At 41.3% G+C, this 13,172-nt stretch overlaps 1 protein-coding gene across 4 annotated transcripts; it reads left to right on the forward strand.

The window, feature by feature from the left end:
* Window positions 1–480: 480 nt before the first annotated feature.
* ALAS1 (5'-aminolevulinate synthase 1) lies at window positions 481–12,144 on the forward strand. 4 transcript variants are annotated; one of them, XM_073352465.2, is made up of 11 exons: window positions 481–582; window positions 1,451–1,534; window positions 3,358–3,576; window positions 4,786–4,935; window positions 5,095–5,317; window positions 6,371–6,555; window positions 7,692–7,871; window positions 8,022–8,186; window positions 9,506–9,774; window positions 10,398–10,560; window positions 11,844–12,144. In XM_073352465.2, the coding sequence occupies exons 1-11, from the start codon at window positions 483–485 to the stop codon at window positions 12,002–12,004; spliced, it is 1,899 nt and encodes a 632-aa protein (XP_073208566.2). In that variant the 5' UTR covers window positions 481–482; the 3' UTR covers window positions 12,005–12,144. The 4 variants fall into 4 exon arrangements, with proteins under 4 accessions (XP_073208566.2, XP_073208565.2, XP_073208567.1 ...); XM_073352464.2 differs by having other exon boundaries at window positions 482–582; window positions 1,451–1,666; XM_073352466.2 differs by lacking the exon at window positions 481–582 and adding an exon at window positions 741–953 and having other exon boundaries at window positions 1,451–1,666.
* Window positions 12,145–13,172: the final 1,028 nt, after the last annotated feature.

Consider the following 13,172-nt stretch of genomic DNA (forward strand, 5'->3'; position numbering starts at 1 on the left):
CAGGGAGGCCATTGCTCCCTTCCTGGGGCAGATCCATATGCAGCCACCTTTCCCCCTCAGCCTTGTTCAGGCCCAAGCCCCTAACTCCCAGGTCAAGCCGCTGCCAGGGAGCAGCCAGGTGAGAGGTCCCCTTTTCCTCGCCCAGCAGGTCCTTGTTCTCTCCCCGCTTCTGCCCTGGGAGCTTCCCTCTTCGGCTCCCCCAGAGGCAGCGCCTAACGGCATCGCACCTCCAGCTTCTGCCCCAGCTCCCCCCCGTGCCTCTGTCCCTTCCCAAGCCCCTCCGCCTCTGCCCCGCCCTTCTCCCTCCCCTCAGCAGCCAACGCTGCGCCGCTTGCTCCCTCCTCCCCGCAGCGTATAGGCGTAGGGGTGGGAAGGCCCCTAGGGCATCACGCATGCGCTATAGCGCGGGAAGGGACTGGTGAGAGGCCTCTGCCAACGCATGCGCCTCTGCCGTGAGTACGGAGCGTCGTCCAGCTGTGCGCATGCGCGGTGCTCGGGCTAATTATATAGGGAGCTGCGGCTCGAAAAGATCGCGGAGGAGCGTTGGAGCTGGAGGAAGGGAAGGGCACGGCACGGCAGCGGGTGAGGAGCGCGGGCCTGATTCGCCCGCTATTCAGCCGGTCCGGCACTGGTAGGAGGAGCCGGGCCCCTGCCCAGACCGCCACCCCCTGAGGGGGCTCTCGGCGGGGTCCTCGCGGCGCCCGCCGGCCGCAGCTGGTCCCGGGGCTGGGGACGCTGCGCCCCCCGGGGAGAGGGCGGGGCTGTGGGGGCGCCGGGGACCCCGCTGGGCGCATCGCGCTCTCTGCGCCTGGCTCGCCAAGGCGGGGTCAGGTCCCCCGGGGCCGCTCAGCTCTGTGCCGCTTTCCGCTGGCCCGGCGCCCGGGGGGAGCCGCCTCGAGGCCCCCTGTGCCCCCTTCCCCAGCCGCTGCGGGTCCCAGCCTTCCTCCAGCCTGGTGTGTGACAGGGACACGGTCAAGCTGAAATCGTCAGTTAAAAATAGCCTGGGGGGGGGGCTACAGCAGCCCCCGGGGCGATTGTAAAATCGCATTTCCGTGTTGGTTTTGCGGTGGAGGCAAATCGCGGGCGGGGCGGGAGATATTTTAAATGTTGTTTTATTACAGTAATCCTACAGTCAGGTAAGAAACTTAGCAGATCTGTGAATAGGCTGCTGATGTCCATTTAAATTACCCAGGGCTTTCCCTTCACTTCCTTTTGGACTCGCTTATGTCTCCCTGTTAAGATATTTCTGATACTCTTATGTGGTTCTTGGCTTAATTCATGCCATTATTATTCGCAAAGGCCACACTGTACTGTACTGCTTTCCATCTGCTATAACTTAATTGTGTTGTGTATTATTCAACTCTGAAGTAGTCTGGAATATGGTTGTATATGTAAGAAATCCTCTAATACTTGCATTTAACACTGTTACCATTCCTATATCTTGCTACAGGATCAAAAAACCTGAAAATGGAAACGGTTGTTCGCCGCTGCCCCTTCCTGTCACGGGTATCCCAGGCTTTTCTGCAGAAGGCGGGCAAGTCCCTACTCTTTTATGCTCAGAGCTGCCCTAAAATGATGGAAGTGGGGACCAAGCCTGCTTCCCGTTCCCTGGGTACTTCAGTTGCTCACTGCCAACAAACTGAAGAAACAACCCCACCCAATGACAGTCAGTGTCAATTTTGTGTTTTTTTTTATAGCTAGTTAATGATGTACAAGCTATCATACCCAGAAGCTTATTTATTTTAATCTAATTTTAAGCTTCAGCATTTTAGATTCTACTTACAACTGCATTTATGTTTAATATTAGATCACATCCTTTTCTTTACATTTGTCAGGTTATGAGAGGTTATACAGTAGAACCTCTCAATTGCCCCTAGTTTTGCTTTCTCAGTGACTGGCATGAACACCTCAAAAAGACTGAAATGTTTACCAGTAAACATCTCAAAATGTTGTCCTGACTCATTGTTGCTTATGTTCTTGTTCAAACACTTCAGTTTTTTTTTTTGTTTTTAAAAAAAGATTGGTCTCTGATTTTAGTCTGTCTGGTTTGTTAAACTTTGCTTTGAAGGTAAACTACTTAATTCTGTAAGATTCAGTGCCTTGCTTGTTGCACTTAGAATAGAGTTATGAGTTTGGAATTCTAAACTTTGGATTTGGTAACACGTCTGAATCTTGGCTTTATTGTAATACAATAGAAGTGTAAATGAAATCCGTTTCAGTGTGTAGCACACACTGAATAATTGGATGGCAAATTGTGGAACGGGAAACCTGGTTGTTTGAGGAACACACCACCTTCCAAAAAACTAGGAAATGCAGAGAATGCTATAACGCTCACCTTTTGCTGTGGGAGCAAAGGTGAAAAGCTACGCAGTATAGAAGAAGCAATGTTGCCTACACAAGAGGAAAATGAATTGTGTCCCTGAAGCTGTTTCAAAGCAGACAGTAAATTATTACAGGACAACTTTAGGTGGATATAATCTGCTCTTGTCAGATAACTTGCATCCTAGGTGCATTATTCTACAACATTCCATCTTTTTAACTTGCATGTATCTGCACTACATTAATATTCACTGGTAATGACCATAGGGTCCCTTGTTCTGTAAGATTTCCGGGGTGTCATTTTTATTCAGTTGTTTTTCACATTAACAACCCTTGAGTTGTTTAATAAATGCTTCCTGCTTAAGTAGACAAGGAAGAACTTTTTTTAAACACTTTGGGAACTGCCCAGCCAGAAGGAAACTTCTGGAAACTGTAACTGCCTGAGCTGGTGTACTCCCCAAGTATTTTGCTTAATCTTCTCAAACACTTGTTGCTTAAAACTTAACATATATGGCTTCTTTGAAAGTAATTGCACTATTTTAAAACTGAAGTTCATACTCTGCAAACTCTAGTGTAATGTCTGAGAGCAAAGTTCTACTGATCATAACTATGTAATTGGTGCAAATCCAGGTCAGTGGCATTCTTAGACCTCTTATGATTTGTGGCTGTTTATTGACCCTTGCTGAGAAAATTCCCTAGAGAATTTATAATCGGAAATAGTAGGGGAGAAGGGGCAACTGGGAAACTGTCAGCTGAAAACCATTTAAATTGAAATTAAACTCATCCACAAAGCACACTGACCCCTCATTTGGGGAAGAGGCAATAGTATTGCACTCCAAGAAAATTTGGATTTAAATGTTAATCAGATACTGAAACTTCATATTGTGTGATAATGCAAGTACAGATGGCTCAGTTGAGCAATTCTGAATGGTTTGTGGCTTAGTGTAATAGATAGTTGTCAGAGAAGTTTTGTTCTTGTGCAATCAGATCACCCCAGTTTCTCTTTTTTTAACCTGTGTTTTGTTTCTCCTGTCCAAGAGGCCAAAAATTCCAAAGATGTGTCCCAGGAGAATCCCAGTGGATCCCAGCTGCCTATTGGCCATCTACCTGCTGTTACTAGCCAGAGCACTAGTCAGAGCTCTGCCACTAAATGCCCTTTCCTGGCAGCTCAGATGAACCCTACGAACAGTAATGTTTTCTGCAAAGCCAGCCTAGAACTCCAAGAGGATGTGCAGGAAATGCAGGCTGTGAGGAAGGGTATGTTTTTATGTATGCTGCAATAGACCGTGAAATCTAATCTTTTGTAACACTTTGCTTGCTAGCACTAGTCTTCGAGATAAAACCCGTGTCTGACATAATTGCTATCTTATAGGCCAGAGTGAGGGTCATGGGACACTGCAACAAAAGGATTTTATTGCAGAATATAGGGATTTTAATTGTGCTCATGCAGTGCTGTTTATATTACTCACTTTGTTGTATAATCTATTTTATACCAACTCTCTGTCTACAGATGTTTTTGGCAGCTGGCTTTAGTGAGAATTATGTTCTAGTTGCAAAACAAATATATGTCAAGCTACAGCACTCTGAGTTAGCTCTAAGAAATCTCTCTTGATATTGCTTATAAAAATTCAATGTCTTCACCGAAAAGTCTTACCTATATGTAGAACACATTAGCACTGCTGCCTACATGAACATATTCAAAGAATTAAGCAGCTACAGGCTGGAAAGCGCAAAGCAGGACACTAAAGACAAGAAGTAATTTAATAGAAACCACCTCCCTTCTGCCCTGGACTGTCTTCTCCCTAGTATTTTGATTTTAGTAGTGCCTAACTGCCCTGATCAGAAATTGGTGTTCCATTACACGTATCACTAGACAAATAAGACTGTCCCCGCCATAAAGAGAACAAAGTTGCTTTCAGATTAAAGTGGTTTTGTCAAAATCTGTTAAAGGAAGGCTTTTCTTTCATCAATAATAACGAAGTCTTGCTGTTTCCTCTGGAAGAAATCAGTTTGTTCTTTACTTGTCCACTCCAGCTTTTCCAGTCTGCTGCAAGTCCTAGTAACCATGATCCATGTCAATAGAACAGAAGCTTGGAATAATAGAGAAACGCTTACCTACAACTAAAGCATGTGTTTGGCTCTGGTAGCCTACATATCACCTTCTTATGTCAACTGAATTGGTCCCAGGCAATTATTGAATCTTCTCAATTGGCCCTCAATTTTTGTTAGACAAGATTTGATTTCACAAGGTCTGAGGAAAGTATACACTGCGTTCTCTTCAGCTTCTGAGTCTTATGGCTCTGCTTTAGTGTCTCAACTAAGATTTTTTTATTATTATTTTAAACAATTTAAGATATTGGATTTGTAACTTTTCATGGCATTCAATCTTTATTATTTTTGATATAAGATGGTGTGAAACTTACTTTAATAATCACTGGATTTCTTTTCAACATCTCAAATATACAGAGTTTACTAAAACACCAGTGAATCCCACTGTGATGAATAGCAAGACTTCGGGAGAAGAGCAGAATGGCTTGCTGAAGAAGTTCCAGGATATTATGTTAAAGCAAAAACCAGACAGAGTATCTCATCTGCTTCAGGATAACTTGCCAAAATGTAAGGATCATTCTTGTTGTTTGACTAACAGAATGAATTAATCTGAATCTGCTATTAGTCTCCTAAATCCATTTTTGCAGGGTCCAGCTGCAGACAGATCTTTTGACATTCAAAAGTGTTAATTCTTTCTTGTATTTAATAGCCTCTCTCCTCTTCTAGCTGTTTCTACTTTCCAGTATGACCAGTTCTTTGAGAAAAAAATTGATGAGAAAAAAAAGGATCACACGTACCGTGTATTCAAAACTGTGAACCGAAGAGCACAGGTCTTTCCCATGGCAGATGACTACTCTGATTCGCTCATCAGCAAAAAAGAGGTGTCTGTATGGTGCAGCAATGATTACCTAGGGATGAGTCGCCACCCTCGAGTGAGTGGAGCTGTTATGTAAGTAGTTCTATAACTTAAATTAAAAGTAAAATGTTTGGTAACTGCAAGGTATGCAGTGATCTACAAGAAACTGTACAAAACTACCTTCCCTAGAACAGGTTTCAGAGTAACAGCCGTGTTAGTCTGTATTCGCAAAAAGAAAAGGAGTACTTGTGGCACCTTAGAGACTAACCAATTTATTTGAGCATAAGCTTTCGTGAGCTACAGCTCACTTGATCGGATGCATACTGTGGAAAGTGTAGAAGATCTTTTTATATACACACAAAGCATGAAAAAATACCTCCTCCCACCCCATTTTTTCATGCTTTGTGTGTATATAAAAAGATCTTCTACACTTTCCACAGTATGCATCCGATCAAGTGAGCTGTAGCTCACGAAAGCTTATGCTCAAATAAATTGGTTAGTCTCTAAGGTGCCACAAGTACTCCTTTCCCCCCCCCCCCCCCTAGAACATACATTCTTTTGGGTGGGGGGATTTTGAGCTTGTCATAGCTTTGAGTTAATGATTACACAGCAGAAGGAATTCAAAGGGTATTGCCTTCTAGCACATGAATATCCTCCCTTCTCACTTGTTTGGCTACTAAGTGTCATAAAACAATTTAAAATACAGTTGGCTCTAGTGCTGCAACGCTTTAACTGGTGAACCCCTGATATTCCTCCTTTCTGTATTTGGTTATACGTGGGGGCTTATGGAAAACTGCTGGACCGCATACTGTAATTATCTTAACATGTCTCAGTAAGTTCAGCATAAGGCAGTGGAGCCTTACAGTTTTTGTAAGGGGCACAGCTAGTAACTTTCATTAGCTTTGAGCTCATGAAGTTCCTTGCAAAACTTAGTTTTGGCCTCCAAGATCCTTATTCAAACTGTAAACAAATACAGTTGCACCTCTTATACCCATTTCTCTTTAACCACTACTGCTTTTATGTAAGTTATTAAGGAATGGCGGTTTGTTATAGAAGATAATGTCCCTTTTCCTGAATTGTTCACATGCAGCTGAGAGTCAAATAGTATTGATTAATGCTGCTTTCCTTTTGAACATTTTCTTAAAGGGATACGTTGAAACAACATGGTGCTGGAGCAGGAGGCACCAGAAATATTTCTGGAACCAGTAAATTTCATGTTGATTTGGAGCAAGAGTTGGCTGATCTCCATGGAAAAGATGCAGCATTGCTGTTCTCATCATGCTTTGTAGCTAATGATTCCACTCTCTTCACATTAGCTAAAATGTTACCAGGTGAGATCTCATGTACTGGATACTATGCAATGTAATACTACATTCCCTGCAAATAAAATACCCTGAAATTTCATTGAAAACTTCTTTCAGATAACTGAGATTCTGACTTTTTGGTCACTAAATATCACTTTTTAAAAAATCAGTCTTCACTAACTTCTGTTGTGGTGGCACCTAAACACCTTGATCAGGATGTGGGGCATTGTTCTAGATGCCATATAATAATTTCATCGGGCTGCACCTATATCAGACACAAAGTGGGGATACAACCTATGACCAGAGTGTCCAAGGTGGTGGTTGGTACATATCTCAGTTCCATTTATTCTCTTTAATATTAAAGTGAGGAACTTTAAAGGGTAGGGAAGAATGGAGAGGAGAAGTGAGAAAGGAGACTGGCAGTGGAAGGACTGAGGGAGAAGGACATGTGTTGAAGACAGAATCAACCAGCAAATATCTGAAGTTGAAACTGTAAAGGCAACCTGTTGATATCACAGGGGCTGAGGAGTATGGGAGGGATGGGTGGCAGCAAATGACACTCTAGTTGGATGTCTTCCTGCCCAGTCGCTATAACTCCCTGCTGTTTCCAGAGGCTGGCTTCACTTCTGGAAAGACCTACTGTTTTCCCCACCCCATGTAGCTGCAGGTGGAAGGATAGTTTTTTCCCCTGGTATGGTCAGGGTATGGTTAGCACTGGTAAACTGACTCTTTCCAATCCTGTATCTGCTGTTGCTAGAGAAATGTCTACAGTTAAGACTTCTATAAATGTCTAACAGTTAAGACCAAATATAAAATTAAATTTTAAAGTATATTTCTTTGGGATTGGGTGTCTACTTGCCTTGAGTCAGTTATGCAAATTTAAAGTTGTGAATTCCCAAAAATAAGTGTCCTAATTTTAGAAGTGCTCTAAAGCAAAAATAGAAAATACAGCTATTTTTAGTGGGTCTTAAAATTCCGTCTTAAAAATTGTATGTATTGCAAAGTTTCTGATTTAACAAATTTCTATAGCAACCCCTCTCTTCTGGGGCTAGAACACAAGTTTATCAGCACAATCCCATTTATATAATTTTTAGGTATCTGTACAATCTGTCCTCTCTCTCAGTACAGCCATAACCACTAGTAACCTTTGGTTGTCCCTTCAGGCTGTGAGATTTACTCAGATGCAGGAAACCATGCCTCCATGATTCAAGGAATTCGGAACAGCAGAGTGCCTAAGCACATATTTCGCCATAATGATGTCAATCATCTCCGAGAACTACTGAAAAAATCAGATCCATCGACTCCCAGAATTGTTGCATTTGAAACTGTTCACTCAATGGACGGTGAGTCTGCTTTAAAAAGCTTGTATCCTTGGTTAAATAGGTGCCTTACTGAAACACATACGTTGTCTGTCTTTGTTTAAGCTATGAAATATGTATTTACCATGAAAAGCAAGAACTCTCAATTAATTGTGATTACTGTTTTGATCTCAGGTGCAGTGTGTCCATTGGAAGAATTGTGTGATGTAGCTCATGAGCATGGGGCAATCACTTTTGTAGATGAAGTACATGCTGTTGGGCTGTATGGAGCTCGGGGTGGTGGCATAGGAGATCGGGATGGAGTCATGCATAAAATGGACATAATCTCTGGAACACTTGGTATGTGTATCTTCTTACAAAAGCGTGTAAATGGCAGCGAAGTTCATGCTGCAGACAAGATGAAGGAGTAAAATGAACTCAAATAATGTCAGTAAACTGACTTGTTCCTAGAAATTGAAGCATGGGATTTTTAAAACAGCCTGACTGACTTAGGCACACCACTTCCATTAACTTTCAAAGGCACTTGGGCTAAGTCACTTAGGCTGATTCAAAAATGCCATCTGAAATAGTAAGTTAGCAAAATGACCCTAGTGGCATAGTCCCTACTCCTCTAACAGAGAATTCATGTGTGAGAAAGTTAATTGTGGTACAGTACTCTATATTTAGATCTTAACACTCTCTTTTGTGTAAGGTGGAATGTTCCTAATCCAGAAACCCGAGATGGGAGTTATATAAGGAGATTTGGCGAGAACTAAAAGAACCAATAAAATTCTTTTGGATGCAATGCAGACTGTTTTCTAACTATTAGAGTTCAAATAGTTTAAACAGATTTTTCACATTTTCCAGCATGTACTTAAAATAAAGAGCAAGAGTTGAAACTCCACCGTAGAAAACCATGTGTTGGGGGTTTTGGTTTAAGAATTTTATTTGCAATCTCAAACATCAGCATGAGATAAACAGAAAAATAGTGCAGTAGGGTTCAGTTTAATTTGGCTTTGCTTTGGCCTTCAACTCTTGGGTGGTATCCTTTTTGAAATGGTGATTACTGTACATGCCCAGTAGATTGCATGAAGCACATAAATAAGATGCAACTAGAAGACAGGAGTGATGGTTATTTTAGGAATAGATTACCCACATAAAGCTGCTGAAGAAAAAAGCGGAGGTAGTGGAGTACAGATAATGGTCCTGAGTGTTTTAAACTCATTGGAATATATTTTACTTCAATACGTACTGAATTTGTTTATATTTTGGGTAGGATTTACAGTTTTCTTCACTGGCATTAAAATACAGTGCAAGAGTCTTTTGTCCCAGAAATCATAGTAGGTGCTGGGGGGTGGTTAGTGTCAAACAATGCTTTTGTAGCGGTCACAAGGTTTGTTCATAACAGGGTGGGAGTTTTCTGGGGTGGAGTAGATTAACCTTGTTTTGTACTAATTTGTAAATACTAGAATAAAATTGAGGACCCTTATTGTGTGCTAATTATTGGAAAGACTTAATTGTGTTGCTGATAGGAAAGTCAAGGATTTGGAGTTCTAGTTCTCAAATGTTTGTCAGAATGATCTCTGATTCCAAGAAAGTGTAAGTACAACTGTCAGATCTTGGCTTGCAGCTCTCTTCTCTAAAGGATAGAGTAAATCTTGACTGTTTCTTCTTTTCAGGCAAAGCATTTGGTTGTGTAGGCGGGTACATTTCCAGTACAAGTTCTCTGATAGACACCGTACGTTCCTATGCTGCTGGCTTCATTTTCACAACATCCCTGCCACCCATGCTGTTAGCTGGTGCGCTTGAATCAGTCAGAACTTTAAAGAGTGCGGAAGGGCAAGTTCTTCGACGCCAGCACCAACGCAATGTTAAACTCATGAGACAAATGCTGATGGATGCTGGACTCCCTGTAGTACACTGTCCCAGTCACATCATTCCAATCCAGGTAACTAAAGATTATGGAATCTTCTTTTTAAGTTGTTCCACAAGAATAAACTTGTTTGTATTACAGAAAATACCTGCAACTGTATCTGACTTGCATTCTTACACAGCAAGCTAAAGTGCATAGCTTATTTTAGGTTTATGAAGTATGATGTAGGCTGAAGCTGAGGTTTTTCCTTAAATTACTAAAACCTGCTGTTTTTTGGTGTGGTTTTTTGTTTTTAATTTTGCAGCAGGGTGTTGGCGAACAAATTGAATTGGCAAATGCTAAAAGTTCCATTCACGTTTAATATGAAATTACAACACTAATTTTTTTACAACAGTCTAAATATCTTCAGGTATACAAAAATGCATACTAAAGGAATTATTCATTGGAAGTACTCTCCTAAGAATAGTAGGAGGAAGTTTTAAATTCCCTTCTATACCACGTTCTGTTCTAATAAGCACAGGGAGGACAAAATGATTAAATTCTGATTTTTGTCGGTAGTCTATACTTAAATTGGAATCTTCCACAGATTGTGGCTTTTAACTAATTTTTCAAACCTAAAAGGTTGTTTGAGATTGTTTTCTGATCATTGCACATGCACTGTTCCAGTTACCTTGAACTTGACCATTTTGTAAATCTAGGTTGCAGATGCTGCTAAAAATACTGAGATCTGTGACAGACTGATGAGTCAGCACAGCATCTATGTCCAGGCAATAAACTACCCCACAGTTCCACGTGGAGAAGAGCTGCTGCGTATTGCCCCTACTCCTCATCACACACCTCAGATGATGAATTATTTCCTTGGTGAGTGAATGGACTTGGACAGAGTTAACACAAAAGCATTTTATACAATCTTCATTCTGAAGATTTACAATGTGATCCCTGATCTATTGCTAATTTAAAGAAAACATCTACACTTTGCTAGGCCCAGCTGGGAAAGCTCACCTTGGAAGAAGGTGAACTATTGCTACGAATGAAGCGTTAGAAAGTGCTATCAATGTTTCTCATTGATTTGCCTTTGAACATGAGTGGTGGTAGCTAACTGTCTGAAAGCTACAAAATGCTGCAGGACAGAAGCCCAGAGCAGTACTAAACCAGTCTTCAGCCATCTTATGGTTTATACACATTCTAGTTTAATGTTTGGGGGTTGTGGTTTGTTTTATTTTTTTAAAAAATAGAGGTATTGTCTTATAGTGGGTGCTAGTTTAATAGTGCTAATCCATGATTTTGCAGTTTCCATAAGAAATCACCCAGTCATCTGTACATTTTAATCAAGATTCGTTGCAGCAAAGCAGCCTGGTATCTCACCATTTCAGTCCTGATTAATCTGTACCAGTTAATAGCTAGAAAATGAGCTTTTGGGACCCCTGGATTTTCAACCTAGTGAATCCGGGCGGAGCTGGGAAGTCTGTGCAAGTGAGCCTCCCAGCCCAGTTGACCGAGTTAGTACAGCTCATGCTAGTACTCTAAAACTAGCTGCATAGACAGCACTTTGAAGTTGCAGCTTGGGCTGGAGCCTGGGTTCCATAGATTTGTGGGAGGGGGGGCTTCAAAGCCTGAGCCACAACTTCAAAGTGGTGTTTATACAACTATTTTTAGAGCACAAACCCAAGTCTGTTGACCTGGGCTGGGAGGCTTGCTTCCATGGTTTGTGTAGACAGACTATGTTGGCCCTGGGAAAATCTTCCATGATTTCAGGTTAGTAAACTGTAAAATGGGGTAACAGCTACCTCGTGGGCATGTTGAGAAGCTCTAAGTGCTTTTTGATTCTCTGAAGAAAGGCAGTTCCATTTTCTTATGGAATAAGAGTAATGGGCTGTGGCTGGACAGATAGGTACCTTTATAACTTTGAAGGTGAACTAGTGTCAGTATTTGAGAGCTCCCTCAACACCTTTCTTAGCTAAGCAAAAGTTGTCAGGCATTTCAAGTAGGTTGCTTTGTTTGTTTGGGTTATTTTTACTTTCACTTCACCTCTAAACATTGCAATTCATCATTTGCAGTACTCAATGTTGGGAAAGAGCTGTAGGTACTGAAAGCTTATTAAAATCAGAATATTCTTAAATGTCTGTCTTCCTTTTGTCTAACAGAGAAACTGATGGCTACATGGAAGAATGTTGGTCTGGAGTTGAAACCACACTCTTCAGCAGAATGCAATTTCTGTAGAAGGCCTCTGCATTTTGAGGTGATGAGTGAAAGGGAAAGATCCTACTTCAGTGGCATGAGCAAACTAGTATCTGTTAGTGCTTGAGAGTAACCTGTTACCCCTGTTGATGTCTAGTCCTCTTGAATATCCAAATAGCCTTGGTAGCCTTTTTAAATTGCATATTAAATTATAACATTTTAATCAATAGTCTAAACATAGCTCTGAAAATAAAGTTCAAAACAGTATGTCCTGCCTCTGTCCTTTTAAACTCATTGCTGTTGTATTAGCCTCTACAACTAAGACTGTGTAGGATTAGTGGTCAGAAACATGAAGTGGAACAAAAAAAATCTCAATTCCACCTTAATCTATTGGTAAATCAGAAACTACATACTATCTTTTGCCATTGTAGCAATTTCAGTGAAAGTATCATTAAACGGTACATTATATATAAGACTTTTTTTTTTCTTGCTGTTAGGTGAAAGGGAAAGTTGTAATGAGAACTAGTAGTTGGCTGCAGACCTGACACTGTATAGGTCTTTCTGAGTTCAGGGCCCTGAAACAGATTTACGAGTGTAGTGCTCTATTTCTTTACAAGAACTTTTGCTAGTCTATGTAGGGGTTTTGTTTTTTAAATCTTAATCCTGTGCCATGTCACTTCCTGAGGTGCACCTCATATTTAAAGTAGAACACCCCTGTACAGTAGTAAATTTGGAACACTTGCACTCTCTTCCCAGCAGTACCTTCCCTCTGTCCATGAATCAATGGGGGGAAAAAATAGCTTGCATATTGTCTACTTGATCACTTCCCTGAGAAAACTACACAGTGCTTTTTCCTTCTCACACCTATGCAATTACCTCCTCATGGAAATTTGTACAAAAACACAGTCAAGTTTTCCAGTAAATAACAGTGTCAAGCATTTTATGAACATAAGTTTAGGATTGCTGACTAGATCACTTCAAATCCTGTATTATATGTAGTGATATCAAGCAAGCACAGCCTGGTTGGGGAGGGAACAAAACATGCGGTAGGTAGCCACTCTGGGGCATGCACACACCTGACTCAGGTGTACTTTTCCCTTATCGGTCAAAACTGCTACCTAGTTCATCCCATTCACTTAGAAGCAGTGAGGCATGCAAGTACAATGGTCTCCACCTAAATGAAGAAAAACTTACAATTAAAGCACTCAATTCGTGTTCTCTAATCTAAACAGAGTGCAGCAGATCAATAGTATAATAAAAAGCTCACTTACCTACCATATATTGATAGATATCAC

The sequence above is a fragment of the Lepidochelys kempii genome, chromosome 7 (genome assembly GCF_965140285.1).
Source record: "Lepidochelys kempii isolate rLepKem1 chromosome 7, rLepKem1.hap1, whole genome shotgun sequence".
NCBI lineage: Eukaryota > Metazoa > Chordata > Testudines > Cheloniidae > Lepidochelys > Lepidochelys kempii.

Coding starts and splice junctions, on each gene's coding strand:
- ALAS1 (XM_073352464.2), top strand. CDS start 483: ATGCGCGGTGCTCGGGCTAATTATATAGGGAGCTGCGGCTCGAAAAGA. Junction 583..1,450: donor AGGGCACGGCACGGCAGCGG/GTGAGGAGCGCG, acceptor ATCTTGCTACAG/GATCAAAAAACCTGAAAATG. Junction 8,187..9,505: donor CATAATCTCTGGAACACTTG/GTATGTGTATCT, acceptor TCTTCTTTTCAG/GCAAAGCATTTGGTTGTGTA.